At 42.9% G+C, this 15,992-nt stretch overlaps 1 protein-coding gene across 1 annotated transcript in view; it reads right to left on the bottom strand.

Moving 5' to 3' along the window:
- Positions 1-244: 244 nt before the first annotated feature.
- LOC115357733 (carboxyl-terminal PDZ ligand of neuronal nitric oxide synthase protein-like) overlaps positions 245-15,992 on the bottom strand; it is a 239,933-nt gene continuing 224,185 nt past the window's right edge. The window contains exons 11-13 of the mRNA XM_030049379.1: positions 8,288-8,484; positions 7,613-7,737; positions 245-1,510 (exon numbers count right to left, since the gene is read on the bottom strand). Coding sequence (XP_029905239.1) covers positions 874-1,510; positions 7,613-7,737; positions 8,288-8,484 — 959 coding nt within the window. The 3' untranslated portion in view covers positions 245-873. The remainder of the gene's footprint in view (positions 1,511-7,612; positions 7,738-8,287; positions 8,485-15,992) is intronic.

Genomic DNA, 15,992 nt, shown 5'->3' with positions numbered 1-15,992 from the left:
ATATTTCATCACAATCTGACATTTTACTCAATTTTCTTACGTTTACAGAGCAGATGTGACATGTTGCAAGCCTGTTTGTGGAGCCTCAAATAGAAAATAAATGACAAAAAAAAAAAAAAAAAAAAAAAAAAATCTTTACAGCTGTATGTTTTTAGTAAAGTGTTAAAAATTCAAGCGACCTGCTGATGTGCTGAGATGACAAAAGACCCGTGGCATTTCTCTCTCAAGCATCCTCGCCTGTGCCTCTCCTATCATGACGATCAAGCTGTCTCACTCAGAGAGGCTTGATAGATAAGGGAGACAGATTTTTACCACCGGGGCCAAAACCTTTTCTTTTTCTTTCTTTCTTTTTTCTTTTTTTTTTTTTCTTTTAACCTGTCTGTGCTTCGACAAAGCTGCCAGGATCAAGATCAGAGATCCGGCCTCTGCCCTGGTATGTATTTCTTACTTTTTTTTTTCATGCCGGCTGGAAGTGTTTCCTTTCAATAATAGCTTAAAAAATTCACTGTAATGTGTAAAGAGACTTCAGCCAATTTGGGAGCAGAACCTCTATGTTCTGCAGAAAGAAAGGAAGAAAGAGAGAGAGAGAGAGAGAGAGGGGAGGGGAAAAAAGACGTGAAGGGTCATCAGGGCTTCTCTAAATCAGCCTCTGCTTTACCACGGAGCAGAGCAGATTATGCATTCAAAATTGGCTGTGAATATTTTATCTACTTATTGCAGTGCGTTTCAATTAACATGACAGGCACTTCAGCGGCCTCTTGAGCAGAAATGAGAGGAGAAAGTTAAACCAAGCGCTTCCTAAGTTCCTTTTTTTTTTTCTTTTTTTTTCTCAGATACTTGAAATATACTGCTCTGGTAAATCTCCCCGGCTTGCTACTCAAACGAAAGCAGGTCCGGGTGGGGTTCTGCGTCCTCGGCGCTCACCCCGGCGTTTTTCCTGCAGGGGGCGCCGTTCTCCAGCAGCACCTCCTCGCCCAGGCTGATGCGGTAGGCGGCTTTACCGTGGCAGGGCGTGGAGGCCAGCCTGGAGTCCGGCCCGGACGCCCTCTGCCAGGCCTCGCAGGTTTTGGCTCTGGGCTCCAGCAGCGGGGGGTCCTTGTGGATCAGGTCCGGGACGGAGAGCTGGAGCTGGAGCTGGCGTTCCTCCACGCTCTTCTCCTCTGCGTCATCCTCTCCTTCGCCTGTCACTCCATCCGTCTTCCCGTGGCTCCCCGTGAGGTTCCTCTCGGTCTGCTCGGGCCCTTCTGTCGCCTCCGCCTTGTTTTGCTCCGGCTCCTCCTCCTCCTTCTCGCTCCGCAGCTCCTCACCGTTGGCCGGCTCCTCTCTGTCGAGGAGCGGCGCCTTGTCGGGCGAGGAGAGGAAGGACGCGGAGTCGGCGGTTTCCGGAGAGGTGACCACGGGGTCGGAGGAGATCATCATGTCCTGGGTGGTCTTCAGCGCCCGCGGGAGGCGCTTCTTCCCCGTGGGAGGCGGCGGGTCCAGCCGGGGGAAGGAGTCCAGGGAGATGTGGCTGGAGGAGAGGAGGTAGAGGGAGAGTTGGAGGGATGGAGGGAGCAAGGAGGAGAAAACAGGGAGAGAAAGCACAAGACAGACGGAGAGAGAGAGAGAGAGAGCTGTTATCGTGGTAATAGCGTCTTCTTCTGCGGACGCTGAGTGATACAGTGTTTACAAAAAACATCACCTCCTTTCTCAATCTGTTTCCCGGAGTGACAGCGCATTACCATGGTAACGATGTTCTTATCACCATAGCGATAAGCAGAGACTTGTTATTACCGCTGCATGATCTTTCACGGCGGGTGACAGGCACTCATGAGAACACGGCCACAATTCAGTTTCCAGACGCGTTCCCGCGCCGTATGAGGATATAAACGGCACAACATTACCTCGCTTTATCGATCCAGAGCCGAGCCAACTAGTAATTACTCGGGAATGAGTTAACAACTTTTCAGGCTTGTGTGTGTGTGTGTGTGTGTGTCTAAAGGGCCTGTGGTATTTTCATTTGCTCCTTGTTGAACTGCCATTTCTGAAATATCGGTGGCAGTAACCTTTACGGCTTCCTGACGGACCGTAAGTCTCTCGTTTTCACCGCCACTCCTCCGCAAGACTGATCTGTCCAAGTCAACTCGCCCCACAACTCAAGCGGCTTGTAGAGGCATCTGTAACTGCTGTAAGTTTTTTTTTTTCCTGATAAAGGAAGTTTTGTCACTTTAGAGCATTAGATTGTTTGACTTTTTTCGGTTTGTGGCACTTTTTCCACTGTGAAATAAACAACACCTTCCTTCCTTGAGTTATGTCGGCTGTCTCCTGGTGTAACAGGATGCGGGGCTGGACGTAATGTGAAGAGGGACGATTTCAAAAACTTCAACTACCAACTATCAGAATATCAGTCAGAATACACAAGTTTTATTTTTAACGGGATGGGAGGAGTTGTGGGATTTTTTTTTTTCAAAAAGTTGGGTTGAGTGGAGTTATTCATCTCAAAAGGAAACTTCACACCCCTGTTCCATGAGTCAGGTGTGTAGTAGAGGGCTGTGGAGATCATGCACACTATCTAACTTGCAGTAATAAAGTTAATAAAGTTAGACAATATGTCTCTTGTAATGTGAATTTTTATTTATTTATTTATTTATTTATTTATTTTTGGCTGATTAGACAATTTTTTATATATTTTTTAAAACTTGTATATATTTAAAAAAAATTTAAAAAAAACATCAATCTCTTAATTATTTTAATAGTTCAGTATTGTTTTGCAGTGTTACAGATGTGTTTATTCATGGCAGCGGCACTAACAGGCCATCACTTATTTTTGTTTCCACTTTACCTTTTGTTGTCACTTTACCTTGCACGTTTAAAATAAAAACTTGAATAAATAAACCTGTGTACTATTGGAATAGCTCAGTATTGAATGCACAATAACAAGGTAAATTTATGCATGTCACTAGGCCCAGTTTAATAGAAAACCCAGTTTTATACAATCGAAGGGGGTCCCTGCTCCATCACTTGGTCAGTCTGGGGGTCCTTGGCTTGAAAAACGTTCATCCCTGCTCTAAATGATAATAAGAGACGGTGCTGATACTTGCTTTTTCATCAACTTATAGGAAAAAATGTGACAAGAAAAACAGGCCAATCAGAGGTGGCCCCAGTTCAAAAATCAACCAATCATTTAGAGTTTTCCAAGGACCAGTAAGATGAATCCTAACCCAAAAGCACGACACACAAGAGGGTATTCTCCATTGAAAGCATTGTTAATGCGAGGCAGGAGGGCGGGGCCACCGATCCCACCAGCCAATCAGCAGCCAGCGGGGCTCATTTATAATGAATCAAAGTCTCCGGGGCAGCGCGTGTGAGATTCTAGGTGCAAGAGGAGCGCCGGAAAACAAATTACCTCAATTATTTCCTCGCCCTCATCTTTCATTTAAACGTCTCAGCTGTGTTGTTCAGACAAGCAGTTCATCATATAAAACTGCAAAAAAAAAAAAAAAAAAAAGGATGAAAACACCCCGTCTCTTTAAAGATACACCGATTTTCTAGGAAGCAAGAGGAACGGGAGTTCATGTTTATTTCACGGGAACTTTTAACAGGTTAAATCCTCAAACGTTCACATCAGCTAACGTCGTGTTCCTCTTTGATCCTGCTGAGGATGTAACACCGTCACAGCCTGCCGTGTTAAATGATTGTCAGCGGCGCTTGTGAGCTATTGTGGATTTAATTTCCACGTTTTCCAGCTGGAGAGCGTGCAACAACAACAACAATAACAACAACAACGAGCGCTGACCTGCTCTGCGCTCGTTTATTCGGTGAATTCTCGGCGCGCAAAAACGGAAGAAAAGGTTTCGGGGCGTTTGCAAACGGTGCATCACAGCCTGAACTCCTTAACTCTGACGATGAGCATCGACACTCACAGTGCGTCAATGGCGCTCAGTGCCGTGTGTGCAGCCACATAACAGCACTTTACAACAGTGGAGAGCGGCTCTTTGGTATCACTCACACACACACACACATAAAACACACACACAAACACATGCAGGATGAGAGACTTTCCCTTTTCTTAGTCACCTAAACGCCTACAAGCTTCACAAGCACACAGACACACACACACACATGCACGCTCAAACCAAAAACACACTCCAACCTGTTGCTGCTAAATTAAATAAAATCAGTTCACAGTCCAGTAAATAGAGATAAATGAGAGCAGAACCGGTGAGAAATGACTTTCATTTGACTGATCTCCAGTCAGGGAGACAGCGGATCAATGCTGCTGTGGAGCGGAACAACTCACAGGGTATTACCGCACCAAACTGGCATAGACTCTGTGTGTGTATGTGTGTGTGTGTGTGTGTGTGTGTGTGTGTGTGTGTGTGTGAGAAAATAATGAACAGACAGGCATAATTAAAAGCCAATTCCGTTTTGGCTGTGTGAGAAAGGTGAGAAGTTCATACTGAAAAACCTGTCTTATTCAATTTCAGGAGTCTAACAAGGCAGCCTTTTATGTGTCATCATTAATTTAAAACCTCCACAATTTTCAAAAAAAAAAAAATCCTCTTGAATTATTCACATTTTTTTGACCCGGTGGTTATTACACAGTGAGAGACAGAGTTTTTCTCAGAGCAGGTATTGTAATTTTTTTTTTTTTTTTTTTGCCAACAATGAGATAATGTCTGTATCATTATGTGCAGGGAACAGGAAGCTGTGCTCTCACATATCCCTCCTACAGACAAACATAATACATAATCACATAAATCCTGCAGCCCCACACACACCGTTATTTCATCAGGGAGGTCAAAGGGCAGCCAAACGGTCCAAATCTGTGCGGGGAATCAAACTGGCGACCTTCGGGTCATAAGCCTGCTAATTGGTTTGGGGGCGGCCTGAGCTGACTTTAAGTATTCATGACGAGTTTGGGATTCGGTAATGAGGCTGCAGTCTGCAATCCACGGCACTCTGAGAAGTTTAAAAGTATTTTTTTTTCCCCCTGTTTGGTCACTTATAATAATAATTGCTATAGAAAGAGGAGCTGCAAGAGCAACTTCTGCATATGAAGCAAAGTGGCTGCAAACTGAAATCAGTCCAAGCATGTGGAAAGACGGATGCCCGGGCGTCCCGGTGGCTCGCTGTGTACGCCTCGACCCAGACCCTCTGCTGCACGCCTGCATACATGTATATATATACACTCCTGTTCAAAATCTTAAGACCAGTTGAGAAATTGCAAGAATTTACATTTTGCACTGTTGGATCTTAAGAAGGTTCTAAGTAGAGCTTACCAAGAAAGCTTTTTTGCCTTTGCCATCAGGAGGTCATGACCGTGTGGATACCTGACAGAAAATGACACTGAATCCACATTTTTGCCAAGATTTGGGCTTTTAAAGGCTGTGGTCTTAAACTTTTGATCAGCTGATGAACAGCCTATTTCAGTTTAATGGTTGTTTGCAATAAATTGCTTACTCCAATTTTTTTTTTTTTTTTGTCTCACTCCCATTTCTTCTTTTTGCATTTTGAAGCTCTACTTTGAACCTTTTTAAGATCCAACAGTGCAAAATGTAAATTCTTGCAATTTCTCAACTGGTCTTAAGATTTTGATCAGGAGTGTATATATATATATATAAATATAAAAGAAGATGGATGCACTTCAAAACAATTTTGTTCGTCTTTTATCTTCTCAGAGCCTACTACAATAAAGTCGACGTTTCGGCTAACAGCCTTTGTCAAGAGCAGGTTGTTAGCTGAAACGGTGAGTTCACACTCTTGTCTAAAAGACTGAAAAGGATAAAAAGAAAAAAGTCGAACAAAACTGTTTTGAAGTGCATCCAATCTTTTTACACAATAACAATTGCTGAAATGTGCTGCTGCGTTTTTTTTTTTTTTTTTTTTTAAAAGCTCTTGTATAACTTTTTTTTTTTTTTTTTTTTTTTTTTTTGGTATCAGAAAGCCCATCCGTCATCCAGTCTGTCACCTTGACCTCTTTTCCTGACCAAAACACTCCCCAAAGAGGCCATTTCACACATTTTCAAACCTGCAACTTGCAATTTCACTCGTCGGTGGTCCCAAATGGTAGCCACGGAAACTATTTGAGAAGTAAAGGATAGGTTTGGTGTTTTTCAACCGAACGCTGATGCCCATGTTGATACCCATTATTTATGACTGTGTGTAACTGCCGGCTTTGGCGAGGAGAAACTTACTGCTCTCCTGCAACACCGTATACCTGGGAACTCATTTCAGCCTCGCAAAAAAAAAAAAAAAAAAAAAAAGGAAAAAACAGAAAACTCACAGCAGAGTCAAAAATGTGCAATAAAATAAAATAAAAAAAATACTACCTGCACTGTCTGGTTTTACTGAGCATTTTTGATGCTATATTACCTTGTAAACAGTGGCATTGTTGGCTCGACTAAGTTACAACTTTCTATCGCTTTGTGGAGGGTTATGAATGTTCGGCATGTACTGCGTTTACTGGAAAAAGTAGTTCCAAACAGCAATAAACAGTGGTTGTTCAAAATGTGTTTGAAATAAAAAAAAACAAACAAACAAACAGACACACGCCACTGAACTGTGGTTTTCGAGGCTGAAAAGAACGACACTGCCCAGGTTGACTGTGTTGAAAATACAGGAATCAAATATTCTGCGTGATTTGGTTTGAAAAATAAATACACATCCTTTCATGAGCCCAAATCTAAGAACACGATGCCGGTAAACTTCACACTCCTTATTGTTTCTATTTGTCACTTTCTGTGTATGAAGATTTTCATGCAGGCACGAACGGACAACCTGCAGAATAAAAATCTAGCCTTGTGCAGTTCTGCTTTTGCAAAGTCTCACAACCAAAACCACAAACACAACAACAACAACAACACAAAAAAAGTTACCTTGGATTTTTGTTTTTTAGTTTAAAAATTTCTCCAAGGAGCCGCTCTCATCTCTACATCCTCTGTGTTAAAGTGCCGTAGCTGCCGTTCCTTCTCCTTCACTATTTCTTTATATATATATATATATTTTTTTACCATTTATTGACAATGAATTAAAAGCGGCCTCACATATTGTGATCCAGTGGCCTTCCAGGAGCTCCGTCTGTCTGGTCGGTTTTTTATGTCTCAAGGCTGCACTCGTGTGTTCTTGCAGTCTTTTCTTCTTTGTATTCTTTAATTATATCTGTGTTTTTCTTTCTTTTTGTGAAGAATTTTAAGTCCTATATAAAAACCTTTCTCTTCTTCTTCTTTTCCTTCTCATCCTCGTTCATGATTATTGACAGCTTTCAGAGTCTCTCGCTCTCTCAAAACAAAACAAAACAAAACAAAAAAATACGTATTAATTTTTAAATAGCTGGAGCTTCACATTGTCTCAGCATTCTGGAGGCCGTTCGACTCTTCTGAGGAGATTTAGACCTTCAAAATAAGGACATTATCACAAAGAGCTTTCATTTTGGCCAGACTCACTTCTACATGGGGGGAGTTCAGGATTAGGATTTGGGTTTAGGGTCAGGATTAGAATTAGGATTAAATTTAGGTTAAGGTAAGGGTTAAGGCAAGGCATGTAGAGGTTAAGAGTCAAGGAATGTCGTCAGCTGAAGGTCATAACAAGTGTGGTAAGATGTGTGTGTGTGTGTGTGTGTGTGTGTGTATACCTGTTGGCGGTGCTCTGGCTGAGCTGGTCCATGCAGCTCCACACAGCTCCCACGTTCTTGTTCACCTCGGTGACGCCGATGTCTCCGAGGTGACTGGGCTCCTTCCTCCTCAGCAGATCGTTGACCTGACAGAAAGAAAAAAAAGAAAGACAAAGAAGAAACAAACAGACAAACAAACAGAAAAAAAGAAAGAAAAGACAGAAAGTTAAATACGTAAAGTCACACAGGCACTTTTTGCTTTTATATTAGGGGAATGCAGTATGTATGAAATGTGCATATAGAGGTGCACTAGCTGTTGTGCACATAATTTTCTGAGTGAAACTGGACAGTCAGTGTGTATTAGGGCTGAGCCATAATTCAAAATGGTCTTTGTCTTTCAGCAGAAGTATTTTAAAACAGACAAAATTAAGCATGAAACGTTTTAAAGGAATATTACTTGAACTTTTTTTTTTGTACATCACACCTATCATTACTTCCTTGGGAAAAACTCCTACTGAGTGTCATGAGACTGATTTCAGCCGAATCTCCTGGCCTTAAGTGTGACAGTAGCTGGTGAATGTCTGTTGCCTCTGACATGACAGCTCGCTGAAACTTGACTCCCTCCACGTGCTCCACGCAGCTCGACATGTGATGGTGTGTATACTTAAAGCACACATGGTCTGCAGCAGCACTGACCTTTGCCCCGACCGCCTTGCCCAGGTTAATGGCGTTTTTCAGCCTCTGCTGGCCTCCAGAGGACGGGGAGTCCACGGAGCCCCCGCCCAGGTTAGGGTTAGCCGTGCCCTGGGTGCGTCGGGCCAAAGGCTGGCCCGGCCTGGAGCTCTGAGGGCTCTGCTGCTGGGCGATGGAGTTCTCAAACATGCTCTGATCAACTGGGAGAAGACACAGAGAGAGAGAGAGAGAGAGAGGTAAGTGAAGGCATCATTTCCCTCAAGACACAGGCACATCTGATTTTGAGGGAGCACATGTTGAACCAAGGCAGACATATCAGGCTTTACAAAAAAAAATAAAACAAGATGTTTACGGTACGGATGAAAATGCACAAGGGAACATATTTCTCATAAATCCCATGTGTCTTTGCAGCTTTGCACAACATCACTCGGCGTTGCATCATCAGGATACAGTTCAGGGGGATTTCATGAGAACACAGAGAACATATGGGATCCATATGGCAGAGCGGTACACCCACTTAACAAGCAAACACACTGCACATCATGCTGTGATATATAAGATATTAAAATAAGCAATGGGCATGACACATGCACAGAAGATGATGGAGAGATGGGCCAAAATGTAGCAAACAGAAAGAGCAGAAAAACAACAGAAAAAAAAAAAAGACTCAGGTAATTGTCCACTTTAGAAGACAGAGTGTCTTACCTCTTGGAGAGAAATGTTTCTCGGAAAGCATTTAAGTGAGACATAGAAGTGTCTTAGATTTCAGATAATCTTAGCTCTAAAACAGCAGGTCCCCATGCACACAAATACAAGAGCAGCATTTACAGGAAAAAAAGAAAAAAAAAAACAACAGAAAAGCCTTGTTTGTATTGTATTGTATTTAAAATCAGGATGCTCAGCACATTGCGACCAGATGGCACACACTCCGCCGAGTCCTTTTCTGCTCAATCAGAGAAATGTTGCCGGTCCATAATGGCTTCTAGGAGGGGACAAGTCAAGGGGGGTAATGGCTGGGAGCGCAGCCTGCAGCAATAACTCAGACAGATACGTTTTCCTGGCCACATAAATGGAAATGAAAAATCTCCATTGGAAATCAGACGAAGCGCCGGGATCGGGCCGGAACAGGTAACCTTGACTTCACTTTGCACACACACACACACACACACACACACGCGCGTATTTCACTTACCGTCGCAGCCGCAAAATGCACAAAAGGACATTAGCCCAAGGCCACTGGAAATGTGATCCAATATTATGAATCAACACCATACAGAGGGCATTCAGAGGAATTTAGAGAGAGACAGAGAGAGAGAGAAGAGAGAGAGAGAGAAGGTAGGTGGAAGAGATGAAAAGGGATGAAATACAGTATGCAGACGCTTATTCACAGAAGCCATCAAATTTCAAATCGGTTACAGCGGGAGGAGAGAGATGCCGAGAGGCGGCACCGCAGGACTCGCGGTGAACATAATTATTATGAAGATGATGAGACGTGCGGGTGTGTTTGTGCATTCAGCGACACATCCGAGCGGCAGGAGGAGGGCCCGCGCGAAGGCGTCCCTCAGCGCTGCGATAAAAGCGGCGGGCGCTTCACTCCGGGGGCTCCGAGACTTAATTTTCCTCGTGTTCTCGGTGCGCGTCAAGGTCACCGGTGTGCATCGGCTGGACGTCAAGGTCACCGAGTCACCTGGAGATCGATGCTATCACATTGCACGGGCAATAAAACATCCGTATTGATCCCACTCAAGACAATAGGGCCCTATGTTCCTCCTGACTGTAACTCCTAATGGAGAGGTAATGGACAGATCTTACTTTGTAACCGCTGCATGGTTTCCTGTTAAGGCCTTGGTGAAGGGCACAAGAGGGGAAGGACAAAAGATTTCCACCCGGTTACTGAGCCTTCCAGGGCGATATCAACGTTAAAAATCACAGATATCATGACCCAGAAGTGTCAGAGTTTTTGATCCTATTATTGAAATGCTGGAAATGTTAATTACTAATGCACACTGACCTCATTTCACCGTGTTTCGCATTGAAATTCACAACTCAAATGCAGAATGAATAGCATCTGTCAGTTCAACATTCACACAACATTCAAGGTTTGTGAGTTCAAGGTTTGTGAGTTTTTGTTTCCTAGGATGGCGACGGAATGAAAAAAAAAAAAAAATCACAGGTAATGGTCCACAATTTTTGTAGTTTCTTCTTGATCTGGCAACGTGCGCTCTTATTGGCTGGGAGCGACACACCGCCGCTCCCAAAGGCCAACAAGCAGCAGAACAAGAAACTCCAGGCAGACACACACACACACCAACACACACTTCTGGTGGCTCACGCATGATGACTGAGAGGGATTATTTTTGTATGAGTCTACATTATTTATTAGGAAAATCCCATTCATTTCTGCCTTTAAAATATCTGTGCTATGAGCTGGCTGCCTTGAAATAATAATAATAATAATAATGATAACAACTAATACACAACACACAACTGACATGAGTACAGATGGGCCTCAGCTGAGAAGACATTACAGGAGTGTTTCCTAAACGGGAACTTATCAAACCCTCTGCTGGACTCAGATGAAGGAAACACATCGGGGCGTGTGACTCAGAGTCCAGCTGATGCAGCCAGCGAGTGAACGTGTCATCATGTGTAAATGGGCGAGCGCAGCCTGCAGACACACAACACTCGAGAGCCGGTAATATCAGACGTTGGAATATTTGTGCTCTCATCGGTGCTGGAGTTTCCTGTTCGGTGAGGTTATACACACACACACACACACCAAAATTGGCTCTCGCGGTGCTGACTGTGGGATCCAGGTGATATGAGGCCGTCTCTCAAGCCTTATTTTTTTTAAAGCTACACTCTTATCTGCCGCCCCGGTGACTCTAAACTTTTTTTTCTTTACTTTTTTTGGGGCATTTCTGCTTTATTTGATGGTTAGAGAGAAGAGATGACATGCAGCAAACAGCCTACATGTATTGTGCCGTGTCAGCCACCGGGGCGCCCGACTCCAAGCTTTGGGATTTAACAATAATCTATGAAATAATAAGACTGAATAGTGCCGTATTTTAATGGAAAAATATTGCAATCATCAATTGTGGATTACTGCCTGAATCTATTCATAACACACGTGAAGTGAAAGCTATTAGCAAGTTAAACAGAGAGGGAAGAATCAGAGGAACTGCCTGGCTGACGCTGACAGTCTGTGAAAAGCAATCAATCAAAAACAGTAACGGTGACGGTTAAATCTGACACTTTTGCACATTTTCACCACGGTTCATCACGGTACATGTTATATCTTGGATTTCAGTCTCTGATAATCTATCTGTCTGCATAAATAAATAATTGGAAAGCTCTTGTGTTACAGCAGGAGGTTGTCCAGACATTACACAGGAACACTGGTGCATAAAATCTACCCATCAACTCTAGAGGAGATAAATATACATCTTTAGAAAATAATTAACCCTCTGGTGCACAGCGGTCACTACAGTGGACAGCTGTTTAAAAGTCATTTTCTCCTAAATGCAATGGTTTCTATGGCGGAACTGCATATCAGCTGTTAGAGTGCTCTCCTCCATTGAGGTTTATGCAGAGACTGTCAGTTCTTGTTGCTGAAAACATGTTAATACTAGTAGAATGACATGGTAATACCAGTCCTGCATCCTGAAAGAAGTATGGAGACTCACAGAAACATTCATGCCCTGAGAAGTGTAAAAACACATGAGAAAAAAAAAATCTGGACTCAGGCTTTCATAATTCATGCATCAAAGGGTTAAAACGAACAAAAATAATTAAAGTAGCTCAATACAAAGACTATAAGAAAAAAGAAAAAGCCTTTGCATACCAAATAAGAGTAAAAAAAATATTAGTAAATAAAATTTATCTGCAGAATATCTATAAACCTTTGCATAGACTATATGTATAATGAAATATACCTGCACTATATCTACAGAATAGAGAATGTATATATGGAATAGATGCAAAGGCCGAATGTACAAATTATAATATAACTTCCCTGTGGCGGTTCTTGATGCCCTTTCTATCCATCCATCCATCTCTCTCTCTCTCTCTCTCTCTCTATCTATCCATCTTTTTCCAAGAGCCCATGTTCCTGCAAAGGGGGAATCCTCCCTACTGACTGGAGCTGAGCCCAGGTCTCTCTCTCTGGCTCACACACACACACACACACACACACACACACACACACACACACACTCAGACACACAGATGTGATTTATCATGACTATTTATGGCCACTTCTCTACCTGACTGCCCCTGAGCCAACTCTGAATCTCCTGGCCCTCGCTGCCTTGCATTTCGTCTCTCCTTCCTTCTTTCTTTCCTTCCCTTCCCTTCCCCTCCTCTCTTCCTCTCAGCGGGCTGAATGATAAAGAACGGCACGGACTCTTCTCTCTGAAAAAAATATCGCCGTGGCTGTGTTTGGCAATTTCGACACCCAGGAAACCATGTGGAGCGGCACACAGCGGCGTTTTGTGTTTACCAAGCCGGCCGGGCTGCCATGCTTCAAAATACGAGAAGGCGGAAGATCTGACTTTTTTTTTTTTTTTTTTTTTTTAATTTTTGTCACTTGTCTTCTTGTGTGTGATGATTCCCCACCAAACCTGACGTCGAGATTTCACCGGTGCACATGGGACCCTGTGATTTAGACGGATAAGACCAGTGGATTTTTTCCCTTTATTTTGAAAATCTTTGCCACTTTCATTTTGCAGTTTGCTCTAAACCTCCATTCCATGTTGCTCTCTCTAACCATTATCCATGATGCTTGCATAAAAGATAATGTTTGTCTTATTTCTCCCTGTATGATCTGCATACATTATTTCATTATTAATCATTAAGCTCATGAGCCCCTCTCGGCGTTTTATCTCACCTGCATAATTTGTTCATAACTGCTCTTCTTACACTTGGTTGTGCCTTTTAATGTTCCCTTTGTGCAAATAAACTCTAACTCTAATATGCAGTTGCCAAATAAAAAAGGTGTTTTTTTTTTTTATTTATTTTTTTTATATTTTTCTGGAGTCATCTGGGATTTTTACATGGCCGTTTTCCCGAACTACACCTCAAGCGACTTTTCAGATTTTTTTTTTTTTAAATTTAGGTTTTAACTTTAACTGTTTCTGGCTCCTCACCACGGTGAGTTACCCTGCTCCGGCTGATGAAACGGGTGAAATTCACCATGAAAATCTTTCCGAACGTAGCTTAAAATTTACAGGGAGAGAATTTTTTTTTTTTCTTTCTTCTTTCAAATCGCCTTGCTCTTCTCCTGTTGGGCTCGTATTTCGCAGAGACCGGCTTCATGGAGCCTTTTGCATATTTCATACATCTTCTGTGTGCAGTCTCCAGCCGGACTGTCAGACATTCTCTTTTAAACTGACCAATCAAAGTGAGGGATATTAAATTTTTATGGCTGTACATATAGAGTTAAGACCAACAAAAGAGGGATAATTAACTGGAAAAAAGGGGAAGCAAAGTTGTAATCGGGGCGAATAATAAAGTCGAGGAGAAGTTCACTCCAGAGAGCTCCCGGGGCCTGTTGGTTTAGTTCTGGAGGAGCACGACTCCTGTGTGTGTGTGTGTGTGTGTGTGTGTGTGTGAGTGTGTGTGCGTGCGAGGCATGTTGTTTTTATTTTTAATTACAAGCACGCCTGGAGGACTCCATCTGTAATGATCATTGTTCATTAACACTGAAATGAGGCTGTTTTCTTTCTTTCTTCTGGAGCTGCTGAGGACGAACAGGAGAGAAAAGAGAAAGGATTGTGGGTCCAGGTAGAGGAGGAGGAGGAGAGCGAGGCGGCGCTGGGAGGACCGAGCTCAGCGCGCGGCCCCGTGCAGACCTCATGATCCTAACTGGATTAAAAGCAATGATGTAATTTAGTTGTTCAATTTTAGTTTGTTTTGTGTCATATCTCCTTTTTTTTTATTTTGGTGCAAAAAAGTGACAAAACAATAAAACACTACGAGTGAAAAACAATATGAGGTATTAGAGTCACAGAATAAGTGGACATCATCAGGAAAAAGACAGAAGAAAACAGAACAAGACAGGAAAAGAAAAGAAAAGAAAAAAGACAAAACAAATAGGAGAGGCAGATAAAGATGGTGAAGACCTCACTTCCAAAGGAATATCGAACGCCACTCTTCCGAAAGATGATTATTTTATAGCGGCTCATAGCCATGAGGAATTATTAAAAAAGCATGATCCAATTTGCGTCTAAAATCTTAAAGGGATACGCCACCGTTTTGGGCAAAATCCTCTTTTTCCGATTTCCCCAGACTGAGACAAGATGTTTGATACCATTTTCACCTCTGTACGTCCACTGGTTCAGTTCCTATGGGTAGCATTTCATGTTAGCTTAGCATAAAGACTTAAAGTCTATGGGAGTCGTTAGCCTGGCTCCGTCAAAGTGAAAAAATAAACCTTACGGCAACTCCAAAGCTGTCTTATTCACACAGCGGATCACGTGGATTTGAAACGCACATCTTTTCCAAAAAATGTTGGAGTATCCCTTTAAAACTGAAGTGACTCTGCTCCCTCTCTTCTTAAACTCATTTTCCATCGAGTTCCCGCGCCCCGCTCGTTGTGCGTTTTCCCTCCAGTTACAATAATGAAACCTCACAGGTGCTGCTTCTTTTTGTTGTCACATTAGCGTAAGCTCATTAGACGTAATTAGTGCCTTCCCAGAGCTACCCGGCAGCCACGGCACAATGAGGACAAAAAGAGAGCGAGACGAGAAAATGAGCAGCGAAAAGAAGATGTTTACTGTGGAGAGAAAGAAAGAAAAAAAAGAAAGAAAGAAAGAGAAAGACAGCCAGGTGGTCGCCATCGCCGGCACAAAGTCAGAGTGCACTTTTTCACTCCCACTCGTGTGCCGGGAGGGGGCGGCTCGACCGAATCGTCTGAAATAATAACGCAATCTCCTGCAACACAACACGAAGACGGGAAAAATCGTTCAGAGGCGCACCTCCTGCCTCGGACGCTCTTGGACGGTTTAATCCGGACGTTTCTACAAGAGGACGACGACAGAGGAGAAACCCCGGCGACGGCGAATAAGAGACTCGGCTTGTACAAAACTGAGACAGAACCTAAGAGGATTATTTTGCGGGCTAAACGGGTCTGTTTTCTGGCGGAAAAATGAAACAGAGCAGTTCTGTTTTTTCATGTTTTTCATGTTCGCAAATATTAATTAAACTGTTAAAGGGAGAAAAAATATCAACGAGCTGAGGTTTTCCTGTAAAACAGAACACAAAAACACCAAGGAGCTGAGATTTCCTGTTAATTAAGGAGTTTTGCAAGTCAAACTTAATGGAGTTTGCTATTCAAGGCCGTGTGTGTGTGTGTGTGTGTGTGTGTGTGTGTGGCAAAACTGCTCTTTCTCCTCTTATTTACAACATGAACACGTTTTTATCTTTTCAGATTATTCAGTTAATTTATGCAGCTGCGACACTCAAACCCCTTTAATTTGAATGTGCTCACGCTAAGACATGACAGTGATTTAATGTGCGATGCACTCTCACTGTTGATGGACTGAGCGGCATTCAAACGACGTTTCAGCACCGACAGGAACACAAAAACTCACCGCCGCACGACTGAGGAGACGCTCTGAAACCCCCCGAGGTCTCATCACCAGCCAAGAGAGAAACCTGGGATTTTATGAGCACGCTTTTTTAAATCTAAATGTTGACTTTTGTATTT

Source organism: Myripristis murdjan, chromosome 4 (assembly GCF_902150065.1).
Source record: "Myripristis murdjan chromosome 4, fMyrMur1.1, whole genome shotgun sequence".
Lineage (NCBI taxonomy): Eukaryota > Metazoa > Chordata > Actinopteri > Holocentriformes > Holocentridae > Myripristis > Myripristis murdjan.
The sequence above is the reverse complement of the archived record's forward strand: the minus strand, read 5'-3'. Positions and strand labels throughout refer to the sequence as shown.